The following is a 13,887-nucleotide window of genomic DNA, read 5'->3' as shown; positions in this document are numbered from 1 at the left end:
TCTTAATAAAGGAGGTCTCCTACATTAGGGTCTGCAGTCTCAGGTAGATATTTTTAAAAATTCTGTACCGTTCACCCTCTATATTGCTCGACCTGGCTGCACACAGAGACCTCCATTTGCCATTTTCTCCCTTTTGTTGTATAACAAAATTCTAGTTCGGGTTTATTACAGAAAATTGTTTCAGTTGTGCCTTAAGAACTCACTGGTGATTGCCAGGGAGACAAGCTGCTCTCATTTCTTTAGAAAGAGTTTCTAATTTGATGGGCAGAGCTCAGTGAGTCGCAAAAAAAAGCAGGGTCAAGTCGCTGTGAAAAAACTGCTGGTTTTACCTTGTTATCAGCTGTGAAATCGGTGAAGATATGGCTTTATTTTCTATACCGTAGCCTTTTCCTTTTATATTTGTGTGTCTGCCATGACCGAACCTAAAACTGGAGGATATATGCATCCAACTTCTGATATAAATAATCCTCTTAAAAAGCACAGCTAGCGGTTTGCTCATCCAAATGCTTTATTATGCATTTTCAGCTGGTGTTGCTTTAACTGAAGGAGCAGCGACAGCTGTAACCGAATCCAAACCAGCGTTCTGCTCCCAAACTTCCTTAATTATTGCATTTTTGAAATACAGCAAGCCGTTTGCAGGTTATAGGATATCAGTACTAGCTGGAGTCAGTAGTTACACTGCCTCAAAAGCAGAGTTTAAGGAGGGTTGCGTTTTAAGCTTCATGCTGGTGCATTTTCCGTGCAACTTCACATCTTTATTCAGTGTCTCCTGCAATCCTTCAACCTGTCTATTTGTAAATTTGTGCCTGGAGAAAGCTCCCATGTGGCAAGCCAGGATTGGATAAATGTTACTTGTATTTCTCTGATTGCAAACTCCCAGCATCGGGGATTTTCAGCTTTGAGTACAGTTTGTTTCATGCTGAGATTCATCTTTTTGGGGAAAGCAAAGGTCATCGCTTCTCCGGAGTTGCCACCGATTTGATTCTTTTTCTCGGGGAGGCGCTGGAAAGGGAATCCTTACTGGAATGCATATTGATAAAGGCTGAGGATTCTGGCTTCTTAGATAAGTAATTTTTTTCTCTCTTCTCTCCCCACAATGACTATGTATTGCAGCAACTCACTGGCTTTTTACCAAATCAGGAGCTGCAGTATTTTTCTTCCGATGGAATAATTTCAGCCCACTTCAGCTAGCATGACAATCTTATGTGATTGTTATGAGTAGGCGTTTACATCCTTTTACATGCTAATACTGCCACACCTGCTAGTCCCCCTCATTTCCATTTCTCTCTTTTTTTTCTTCTTCTTCTTTTTTTTTTTTTTCCTTCCCCCCCGATGTAAAAACTAATTTCCCAGAGGAAGGGAAATCCTGAGATTCGTGATCAATGCTGCATCGTTGATTCATCAACGAAGAAGGGGATGGCTGAATGGGACACAGGTAGAGATTCAAGCAGGCTGCTTCTGACCAGCAAGAGAAAAGCTAGCTGTTGAGCAGCGTATGTTGCCTCTCCATGTGCTGTATTAGCTACTTGTTTTTAGCCTTCAGTAGGCTGCCACTACTGCAGCAGTAAAGGAATGTGCCCTATTGTTAAAAATCCTGACTGCTTTACACCAATGATTTGCCACTGCAAAGTTGCATGCACCAACAACACTTTATCGTTGATGTTTGGATGCAAGGTAGGATGTGGTTAATGTATTTAAATGCATGCTGTAACTCCTTTGAATATCTGTGCTATTTAATTTCGTGTCTGACTAGAGATTTCAGTGCAAATTGCGATACGTTTGCTATAAATTAGGGCTTACAGCCGATACGTTTTAAATGTTAGGAAAAAAAAATCAGAAGTGAAGCTTTCTTATTTCCCAGGGTTGTATGAGTATAGATTTAGAGAGGAGAATCTAACGGATTATGAAGCATTTGTTCTAGAGTTGATTGTATACTTAGCTAACAGTGCTAAGATTACTAAACCACTACTCTGCCATTTGCCCAGCTTTATTGATTTTGATGTGTATACTGTTATTACAAAAACACAAACCAGCAAGATTGAATATTATTTTTTTTTCATTTATATTGCTGACATGGTTTTTAACCATAAGAGCAATACTAAACTATACAGCCCTGTACTTCTCTGTAAGAAATAAATAAAGTAAGCTCCTGAACCCATTTTTAAGTCTACAGGAATATCTCTAAATAAGTGTTTTCTTCTAGGGACTGGACAATCATTTAATTTCTCTTTTAAATTTAAATCAAAAGGTGGCGCAGTTAGCCAGAGAAGTTTCTTTTCTGGCCGTGTAATGCAATCCCACCCTAATTTCTTTAACAAAGGTGTTGGATTGGACTATATTTTTTCCCATATACATCCTGACTTGACATTAGAGTATAACTGATGTTGTTTGTTCTTTTACTGGAATAATTCAAAAGTGATGGCATGTTTTTAAAACTTATTATCTTTGGGTAAACAAGTTTGTTTCTTGGTTCACTGGGTCAATCACGATGGTTTTACATGGGAGTTGCAGATTTTGTCCCATTCCTTTTCCTTGCTATCCTTAAATACTGGATGATTTTAAAACTGGTCCTCTGTGTTTAAATAGAGTAGGAAATAAGCAGTTATATAAAAATGGCAGTGATGGTAATTATTTTTAAATCACCTGTGTAACTTCTTTAATCCTCAAAAATGGTTAAGCTACAAAAACCATATTTCAGTTGTACAGTCCACAAACTAGGGAACACAGTATAATATTTGGAGTTCCTATGTGACAGACTAGCCAAAATAAAATGAAGTAACTTTATGAAATAGGTTAGAGATGACCCAATGCTCCCTAAACGTAGTTCAGCTAGAGGTTAATGATAGATCATCTACTGCTTCATATGATATACTTGAACTCAAACTAGGTTACGGTCAAACATTTACAAATTATTTTTCTGCCTCCCCTTTTCCTCAAACTACTTCCTGCCTACATCTCTGGTTACTAGAGACTTTCCCAAACTAAAGTTTCTTGTTTTTTCGCTTCCATTTTAAATAGGCAAAAATATGTTCTATTAGCGAAAGGGTTATAATTTAATTGCTGTGTCATGATGCCACTAGTGATATAAATAGCATCAAGAGTTTAACAGTTTAAAAGCTTTTCTAATTTGCATCTTTTTCATAAGAACAATTCATATGTCCTTTTTATTTTAACTTTAAAAACTTAAACCCTTTTGTTTTCAAGTGTTAAATTCTAATTAATAGAGGTGAATTGTTAGCCAAGGGAAATTAAATGCAAGCCACCCTTCTACAAAGGTAGGCCAGTGGCCTAGGGACTAGTATCCAATTTGTATTCCTGCCTGTAAGCACGATTTTCAAAGGATATTCTTTGATGCACTCAAGTTCTTTCATGATTTCCAGATCCTGTTAGGAAGAAGGAAGAGAATAAAAATCATAAATTTCAAACTTTTTTTTTCCTTCTCTTTCTTTAGCGCTTCAGGCTCATTAAGTTAGTCACAGTCAATGTTTTATCTTCTGGTGGTGGTGTATGAACTACTTCTCAGATGAAAAGTGAATGTGTGGGATAGTGATCATTTTCAAAAAGATGAGAAGGAGCACGAGCGAACTGAGTTATCTTGCGTTGGTTCAATACGTGTCAGATTAGTACCCTTTGATACCACCATCAAGCATACATGAGATATTCTGTATACATACACCAGTGCATCACATCACTTGAAATACCTTTTTCTCATTTCCATTTGTTCTTCAGCCCATATCTAAATACATGACTTTTTGCTTTGGACAGTTTGGGTTATATTTTTAGATTTATGGGTGCAGATCCATTGTTCACAAGCCAAGAAGTTTGAACAAGAAGTAAGGATGTTTCTTTTCAGGAAATCTTTTAGTTACATGGCATGAAATCATGGATCTAAGCGTGCTCATAATATTATGACTTCTGCAGTCACGTGGTTCTTGAACTCGGGAAGGAGAGTAATATACTGGAATGACAGTTTATATTCTGAGTGGCAGAGAAGAAAATAGGTCCTCAGAATAGAAGGAGAGTTTTAAAATATAGATAGTGGAGTAGACAACAAAGGAATTCAAAGTCCAGGCAAGTATCTCCAAGTGATAAAAGAACCAGGTCAGGTTATTAACTAGCTCATTTTGAAAGGACAGTGCAAGTTACAGGAATGCAGTATTGCTCACACTCTTGATTTACAGTTTTTACTTTTAATTTTGTGCCAAACACAGTCTTCTTTTCCTATGGGCACAGAAGCGAGCGAGTGAAATGCACCACATCAGAACCATCACACCCATTTTTATCTGTTCCCAATTCAATATTTTACAGTCTGCTCACTCCTAACAGGTGGTGCCAGGGAGTTAATTTGGGGGGGCAGGAAGAGGGTGTGCATGTCTTACTACACCATATGTTGCAAAGAAGGCAGTGGAGGAGTCTTAACTGCGCCTGCGGGAAGCTTTCCTTTACAGCTTGATTTCCTGAACTTTGATAGTTGGCCTTGTCCTGGACCTTTACTTTCAGTGATGCCCAGTTTTATGGTCCTTGACCTTGAAACTGCAAAGAATTCAGAGAGCAGTTTAATTTGAAAGGCAGGGTAATGTCTACCTGAAATGCCACTATTATAACCTACTGTAACATATTTAAACAATTCTCCCATTTCTAGTAGGGAAGTAACAGTGTGTTTCCATCACAGGGGTACAGAGATGAAGCAGAGAGGGGATAAGCAGGTTTTAAAACATGGCCCTCAGGTGCCAGGAGGTGTTTTGCAGAACTGTCTTGTTCATAACCTCACGGGGCTGGGACATGAATGTATATCCCCCGAGTCCTGGAGTTGGTCTACAGCTACTGGACAGATTGGTGCCTGTGGATTAAAGTACGGCTTGTGTGTGAGATAGACCCGCGTTCACAGATCTCCATCGAGAGGAGTGCCAAAGCATATATCAGATTCTCACTGAAGATGATGAGGCTTAAATGCACACTTAAATGTCAGTATGAGCTTACTCACTTTGCTGAATTGGGCCCTGTAATAGTTGGTTCAGTATTGCAGAAGAGTTATCTCCCGACTCTTAATATCCTGTTCATTTTGCTCTTATTAGGAGTGCCAGGAAGGGATTTCAGATTGACTGAGATGTTTCTTAAATTTCATTTCAGCCACAATTCTGACACTCACATGGAAATGTTTTTCTGCCTTATGTCCTTTACCTCTGTGTATCAAAAATAGATATTGAGGAGATTCCACTGAGAGATGAGTGACTTCCTTGTTTGTTTACCTTGACCGGGTATTTTGATAAATCTTATTTTCCTTTTGATTTAGGTTTATTCTTATATCACCGATAGCATAATTTAAAAGTTTGGGTTTTGTTTTTTTTTTTTTTCTAAAATGGATAATATATACACCTCCTTCTCTTCCCTGTTTCCTTTCTTTCCTTGTAGCACGTTTATCACAACCAGTACTCCAGCACAATAACTGATTTTGTGGGTTTTTTCCTACTATTTCTCTGTTTTAGCTGAAATAGCCAAATAGTGATTTATTCCACTATCCAAGGTGAGCACAAAAGTAAAACCACTTGTTTTTTCAGCTGCCCAAACTTCTACGTTTTGCAAAACTGTTGCAATACAGAAGGTGCTATTTTTAAAACAAATAGTAAGGGATATTACTGAATGTCTTGAAATTCATATTTATTATTTTTATCATGTTCAAACTACTAGAAAACTACTACTTTTCTGAATGGGCATTATTAGTCTCTTGAACAAACTCTGGTGCCTCACTTAGTTCTTAGTTGTGAATAGTCTCTATATTGTCATAGTCTGGACATGGTTATTGTAAGAAACAGTAATTTGACATGACAGGAGAATTCTTCTCCAAGTAGGTATGATACACAGTAGACCATACTCAAAGCCTTGCATGCTTTAGCTTCTTGATGCATCTCCGTGAACTCCAGTGGGATTTTACATTTCATGGGACAGTCTGAGGGTGTTTCTGGATGAACTCAGATAGAATATTCATTCGAACTATAAATGACCTTTTGAAATTAATTTTCCCAGCCCTACCTATGTGTCGTGCTTTGTTTTCCATTAGGCTTGGAGTACACAAATGGGATGCCTTTTTGATGAAATTAAGCAGAGAGATGCACTCCAGGAACACACCAAGTACTCTGCAAAATCTTAAGGGTATTCAGTTTATAAAAACAGATTAGCACTATTTCAAAGTAAAACACAAATCATATGTGTAATGTTGTGGTTGAGTCCTTCTTACCGGTTCTTCACTCTGTGGATTCATTCCTGCTTGCTGCTTGCTGACGTGGACATAACTTCTGAGTCCACCAACATATTTCAGTTTTGATTTTTTGGGGGGCCAGAACTGGACAGATGTAAAAATACCATGTATTCATGGTCATTCTGACTTCTGTGATCCATCTATAGAGACTGATATCTCGTATAGGGTTCCAGAACTCTCTGAAAGAGTTTCCTGCCTATTCATAGACAATCAACAGAGTAAGTCAGCTGGAACATTACTGCCACTCGCTATGCATAACGTTTGACAGTGGCACGGAGAAACCTACTTCCACATATTATTCTTGTTAGGCCACTCTGGTGTTAAAATAAAAATGCTCGGCAATAGAAGGAGCTGCAGAAGGGCTGCAGAATTGCCACTGGCAAGAGTCTCTGAGTATGATCAGTTGTGTCACAGAAGATTCGTGCATTAGTGCGCAGCGCTCAAGGCAGAGGGCGGTTTCTTCTCTGGCTAGCATCTATGCAAGCTAGACATGGCGTGTAAGCCCAAACAATTTCAGCTGGCCATAAGTTTTTTCTTTGTTAGGCATTGCCTAACCCCCTACACTTAACACCCTTGGCATAAGGACAAGTACAAGCCCTCCCCAGCAGTTCCCACCCATCATCAACATGTGTGGGAAAAAGATGAACTATACATTGTACTCAAAGACCACCAGACTGAAGCTTTCTGAGGCCAAAGTAGCAAGTGATAGGGCTGTGGGACCCTGCTGGGAACTCCTCCCAGTATTGAAAAGTTTATAAAGTGCATCCTACTTTTCAGAACTTCTTGTTCCCAGCTGTTGAGGAGCATTGCGCTGGTGAAGTACTCTGGTATCAGAGGTGAGTAGGCTGCAACTTCATAAGTGATCTTGAGTTTGTTATCTTGAACTCCACGTGGGTACTGTAGAACTCAGTATTACAGGAGGCACAAGGACGGCAGAAGCCTAAGGAGACGTAGGAGGCAGCAGCAGGAAGATCCAGCTGGGGCAAGCAGAGGAAAGGCATGGGGAAGGATGATGCAGAGACAGCAGCTCAGGGGCAGGATGAGAAGGCAGTGGTCTGGGCAAGGGTCCTGAGGAGGCAAGCAGAAGAGAAAGCAACACAGATGAGGTCTGGTTAGATTGAAAAAGGAAAAAAAAATTGTTAGATCATGAATCCTCTGAAATGATGGACCCATCTTCTCAATCACGTAGGAGTTAAGTCACTAGTCAGGGGAGGCAAACAAGCGTTACCACTTCAGTCTTATTTGGAGTGAGCTCACTCACTAGCTGTCACTCACTGGCACTGGCCAACGTCTGGGCGGGCGATGCCCAGGCATTTTTCTAAAAGCATCAAGATCAGATGTTAAAAATATTTCTGCTTGTGTGAGAATATTGTGTCTCATTTTTTGCCTCTGTCCTGCCGATGAGCTCCCTGTACACTGTGAAGGAGACGGGTGGCTGGTAGGAGATTCCCCGAGAAACCACTCCATAACAAATGTGCAGATAGTTTAAATTAAGAAAACAATGCTAAAAGTGGCTTTTTTAATAAAGTGGTTTGTCATTTTTTTTTAAAGTGTATACACGGAAAGAAACTTCTTCTGTAGGTGGGATCTTTAGTCCCTGCATCATTTGAATCACTGGCCTTTTTTGCACATTTTGCCAGAATATCTGCTTCTGGCTGCCTTCAGGAGCTGGGCACTGGACTGGATGGCCCGTGGTGCTTGCTGTGCATGCTCCTCTCATCACAACAAGAATACTTACTGGTAGCACAGCAATGGAGTCTGATTTTCATCACTCTGGATTATTTGAAATTCACCTGAAGCTAAAGGACGCTCTGAATCCCCTCTGTACTGTACCTTTGAGCATATAGCCATGGTGGGAAATGGGTTTCTTCTTTAAGCGAGTAATAAAGCAGAGCTGACTGTGGTGGTTCACAAGCACCGGGTTAGAAATATGTCAATGAAGTATACTTATGGAAAAAGTGGGGCAGGAGGCACGTAGCTAAGGGTTATTGAATAGTTTGAAGGAGAAGTTCAGGGTTTGCTCAGATACTTAATTTTTAAAATATATTTTTGCTTTAAATTATCTGTAATAATTACACAAAATTAGGTGCTTTCAAATAGAAACATGTAAGTACTGGAATGACTTGATGCACAGTTACATGAGCTGCTTGATTTTACAAACTAATTATTGACTAGGAGAAGGCTATATATAGACATTCATCTTAACTGTAAAATATGTCATAGAAGAGAATGGTGGCAAAGAGGTGTTATATAAATATATTTAAGTGATAATAGCAATAAAACTGAAAACTGTCACTGAACAGTTCTCCTGATCTTTGAAAAGTAGCTTTTATGTTTCCAGTGTAGCTGTCAGAAATAGTCTCATTATTAAAATATAGGTATTTATTACTTTCACTTTTCTCATTATATTTCCTTCATCTTTAAACATTTGATGCAATATTAAAAATCCTTAGGGACGGGATTTTTCAAGAGAGACTAGGTGGGGGTTGTGCTGAATGGGAAGCAAGATTACTGATGGGGATTCCTGTGACTCCCTGTAGAAGTTAACGATATATGATCCCAGGAGAATGATCTGATGAAGTATTATGGCAGTAAGGGCTATTCTTTTGAGTCGCTTAGCTGTTGTGTGTATTGAGAGTATCACTATGAATCCGCAAGGTAAAAATGGCCCTTTTCACCCAGCTTCAATGAGGAGTTTCACCCATTAGCTACTTCAATGATCCCCACCAAGTTGTATGTGACCAGAAAGCAGGTTTTCTGGGAAAATGTCTAACTTTCAGTGAAACTGAAAATTTTTGTTTTTCAATTTTTCTTCAAACTGACATTTCAGAAACCTGGATTCTGAGAATCCTGACACATCTTTTTGGGGAGATTTCCTTTAGGAGATGCTCACAGCTGTTCAGTGTAATTAAGATGGAATATGCCAAATATGAATTTTGAGGAAGATGTAAGCTGGTGTCAGCACTGAAGTCCACACAATGAATCACCTGGAGGCTCCGTAGCTATGGCAAGTGTGGTACCAAGCCTATGACAACAAGTAGCTGCCTGCTGAAGGCAATATAGACATTTACAAGGTCACTTTCTTTGCAAGATGTGAGCTCATCCCCTATGGAAATCGGCCTGTAACTACAGACCTTGGGCCAGCTGCAAAATTTTTAAGATATACCTATATTGCTAAGTAAAAGAGGGCTAATGAGTATACTCAAGTACTCAACTTCTGATTGCAAATTGCAAAATTGTTAGTTTTGGCCCACGGCTGTATTTTGGGGTGCTCCCAAGCTTTTTCAAGAAAATTTGTAGGCATGGCTTGAAGGATTGTTCACTCAAGGGACTGGAGGGAGGGAGCATGGTTGAGACTGGATCAGGGAAGATTACTTGCAGCCTACAGCCAAACCTCTTGGCTATATCTTCAAACACCTTCCACTGCTGCCCCTTGCCTTTACATGACATTTGAAAGCCTGCAACACATCTGCTCAGTTTAATTCATTAAAAATGCTACTTCAGTAGTAAGATGGACGTGACCCTCTCTCAACCTCATGCCCTGGGAACCAAGAAGCATGATAAAAAATGGCTTTATTTAGCAGAGTAGATGTAGTACAAGGATGTTGCACGTGGTCTCATGACTCGGAGATTTAAAAATCTAACAAATAGGGAAGAGCCCACAATATCTCTGTCAGGCTTGGTTCTTCTGGACCTACCCCCACCACACCTGTGACAGTCCACCTGGAATATACCCAGGTATATTGTGTTAGAGCAGCAAGCCCAATCATAGAATCACAGAATCATAGAATGGTTTAAGTTGGAAGGGACTTAAAGATCATCTAGTTCCAACCCCCCTGCCATGGGCAGGGACACATCCCACTAGACCAGGTTGCTCAAAGCCCTGTCCAGCCTGGCCTTGAACACCTCCAGAGATGGGGTAGCCACAGCTTCTCTGGGCAACCTGTTCCAGTGCTTCGCCATGCTCAGAGTGAAAATTTTTTTCCTGATATCTAATCAAAATCTACCCTCTTCTAGTTTGAAACTATAACCTCTTTTCCTATCAGTACATGCCCTTGCAAAAATCCCTCTCCAGCTTTCTTGTAGGCCTCCTTCAGATACTGGAAGGCTGCTATAAAGCCTCCCCAGAGCCTTCTCTTCTCCAGGCTGGACAACCCCAGCTCTCTCAGCCTATCCTCATAGGAAAGGTGCTCCAGCCCTCGGATCATCCTTGTGGCTCTCCTCTGGTCAAGCTCCAGCAGGTTCATGTCCTTCCTGTGCTGAGGACTCCAAAGCTGTACTTAGTACTCCAGGTGGGGTCTCACGAGAGCAGAGTAAAGCGGCAGAATCCCCTCCCTCCTCCTGCTGGCCACACTGCTTCTGATGCAGCCCAGGATGAGGTTGGTTTTCAAGGCTGCAAGCCCACATTTCCAGCTCACGTTGAGCTTCTCCACCACCAACACACCAAAGTCCTTCTCCTCAGGGCTGCTCTCAATCCATTCTCCGCTTAGCCTGTGCTTGTGCTTGGGTTTGCCCCGATCCATGTGCAGGACCTTGCACTTGTCCTGGTTGAACCTCATGAGGGTTGCACTTGCCCACCTCTCAAGCCTGTCAAAGTCCCTCTGGATGACATCGCTTCCCTCCAGCATGTCAGCTGCGCCACACAGCTTGGTGTCTTTGGCAAACTTGCTGAGGGTGCGCTCAATCCCAACATCCATGTCACCCACAAAGATGTTAAACAGCACTGGTCCCGGTACCAACCCCTGAGGAACGCTTCTTGTCACTGGTCTCCACTTGGACATCGAGCCGTTGACCTCCACTCTGAGTGTGACCGTCCAGCCAATTCTTTATCCACCATGTGATCCATTTGTCGAATCCATGTCTCTACAATTTAGAGACCAGGATATTATGTGGGAGGGTGTCAAACGCCTTACACAAGTCCAGGTAGATGACATCGGTTGCTCTTCCCTTGTCCACTGCTGCTGTAACACCTTTGTAGAAAGCCACCAAATTTGTCAGGCATGACTTGCCCTTGGTGATGCCATGTTGTCTGTCACCCATCACCTCCTTATATTCCATGTGCCTTAGCAGAGTTTCCAGAAAGGTCTGCTCCATGATCTTGCCAGGCACAGAGGTGAGACTGACCGGCCTGTAGTTCCCTGCGTCTTCCAAATCCGTAAGAAACCTGCCTTGAACTCAGCAGAAGGCAAGAGACCCTGCGTCCAGCACATAGGGGCACTCCACCATGGAATACTTCCCCACCAGCTTAGCTATCTCCACCCACACTGTATTAACTACAGATCCTGCAAGTAAGAAAGAAGTTTAAATTCAGTGAATTCAAAGGTTGCATACCTCTAAAGACATTTAAATTAGTAATGCATGCTTGTCTACCACCTTGTAAGACTGGTATATAGCTTATAACAACCACCTGTTAAAATATGTTGCTAAAGTATATTAGTCCTGGCTCTTACACTATTTCTGAGAGGTATCGTCAGCTGGCAGTGCCTTGAAATTCTTATCTATACCAGGGATATCTCAGTCAGTATTAAACACAGTTCAATAACAGGATAATCACCTCCATAAACCAGTGAGAAAACAGTCACTGCCAGAGAGGGGTTTGTGGCCATGATTTAGGACAGGGAACATTTCTGATTTCTATTTCTGGCTCTCACAAAGCGTTCCTGTTGTGACCTGGGGCAAATTGTGCCTTGTGTCTCTTTCTAGAAAATCAACTTGGTAATACCTGCCTCAGAGGATATTGAGAATTAATAATTATTGCATGTATGCAGCACTGAAATGAAATGAACAGTGTAAGTACAACACGTCATTGGTTTTAACGATCGACATAAAGCCATGGCGAGGCTAAGGTAGGGGAGGTTACAAGTGAAAATGGAAATATATTAGTGAAAATCAAAGCATTTTCTCCTTTTTTGCTGCCCAGCCCCCTCCCCACAGTATTTATTTCATGAATACCTTGAAATACTATCATTTGTCTTTTTTTAAAGTTCTCCCTCCAGGTCTGAGTTTTCACATCCCAATTTTTGCACATAGCAAATTGTTATGGTTGAATTGCAAGTTCCTGAAAAGGGGGGTTTGAAATGAAAACGCTGACAGGATCTTATCTCCACCCGTCCAAGTAGTGCTCCTATCATCTAACTTATTATATAAAGTTGCTGTAGGGGAGAAGCACTTCCAGAGCTCTGCTTATTTGAGTTTTTATTTTGCGAAGATTGTTTAAAAATAGTCATCGGATGATACATGAGGCAGGAAGGTGACAAGCAGATGAACATAAACCTGTTGCAAGGAGGCGAATTAGTAACTGCATCGCACAAATTTTGTGACCATTCAGGAATTCTGGTTAGGCTGATCGCTAGGAGGGACATTCAGCCCAGTTCAGAGGGCCATATGGCTCTCTTAAACTACACATTAAATCCCAGATTCTTCAGTCTACAATAAATTAAGCAAAGCGCTATAGAGTCCTATCAAATCCAGGACACAACAATCTGCAGAGCTGTGACTGAAGGTCTTGTCAGTACTGTTAGTAACAGTGTTTTGCACTGTACCTATAAAACAGATAAAATTTATAGCTTTCCTACTCATTACATCCCCTTGCCTGTGTTAGTGTTTGCACTTGGATTTCTGGTCTTTGGCTTAAGGAAGATGATAAATTAGGTGGGTAGGAACTAAACATTTGACAGGATAAGAAAACAGTACATTTTTGCACTGGCAAAGTTAACTAAGAACTAATATTCCATACACAATATGAAATAACCAGGACAATATGTTTTCATAAGGCAAAGTCTGGTGATACATTTTGAAACATGTATTCCTTCCCAGAACAATTAAGAAAACTCAAGAGAGGAGGGCGAGAGCAGAGGAAGGAGAAGAAGATGACCTAGAAAATGCGCTTGCGGATCTAATTTTGTGTGTATGTACGCATTACAGACGAGCCTGTTGCACCTCCTCCTATAAAGCCCTGGTGTTTTGCACTCTTTACTATATGCATCAGCCCCCACGCGAGTTCCAGGCATGCAGGGCTTTAATTTTCCAGCATTAAGGACGTGTCTTTCCAGTGTCTTGAAGTTCAATAGCCTTTAAAGACGTCAGAAGCTAACAGAGACAGAGGGAAGTGAGACTTGTGAGATGAATCTTCGGAGAATTTCAAAATCTGGTTTTGAAGAAGGTGCTTTTGTGTTAGAAGTGTTGTAGTAGGGCCCCTGAGCTTCACACTTGCTTCCCCGGGTCAGGTACAGCTGAAGGGATAGAGGAGCATCATCTCCCCCACAGAGCTGGGGACTGAACCTCAGGCTGTTGCATCTTGTGATGGAGCTGGCTTCCTAAAACAGAGGTTTAATTTGCTGTCTACAATTGTTTAATCTGTATGCATCCAATGTGTAAATGTCTTACTGGTGCTGGAGTGCAGCACCTTTTCACAGAGCATTAGCAACTAACGCTTTCCTGTGTAACTGCAATAAAAATGCTCAGTGTGCTGAGCCAGAGAAACGGAGCTACTCTCAAACTAATCCACATTCTGCCTGCAAACACCAGCTAATTCTTGACTGTTTGCATTCACAAGGAGAGACAGCGTAGGGCCTTACGAGTGAATAAAATTTCTCTTATTAAATGAGAATTAGTTGTTCTGTAGTCTGATG

The 13,887-nt window shown here is 41.0% G+C and overlaps 1 protein-coding gene across 2 annotated transcripts in view; it reads left to right on the top strand.

Moving 5' to 3' along the window:
• Window positions 1–1,572: 1,572 nt before the first annotated feature.
• Window positions 1,573–13,887, top strand: part of DLG2 (discs, large homolog 2 (Drosophila)) — a 673,110-nt gene continuing 660,795 nt past the window's right edge. For both annotated transcript variants that reach the window (XM_009881201.1, XM_009881200.1), the window contains exon 1: window positions 1,573–1,674. In XM_009881201.1, the coding sequence (XP_009879503.1) occupies window positions 1,573–1,674 (102 nt within the window). The remainder of the gene's footprint in view (window positions 1,675–13,887) is intronic.

The sequence above is a fragment of the Charadrius vociferus genome, unplaced genomic scaffold, assembly GCF_000708025.1.
Source record: "Charadrius vociferus isolate BGI_N301 unplaced genomic scaffold, ASM70802v2 scaffold1, whole genome shotgun sequence".
Taxonomy (NCBI): domain Eukaryota; kingdom Metazoa; phylum Chordata; class Aves; order Charadriiformes; family Charadriidae; genus Charadrius; species Charadrius vociferus.
The sequence above is the reverse complement of the archived record's forward strand: the minus strand, read 5'-3'. Positions and strand labels throughout refer to the sequence as shown.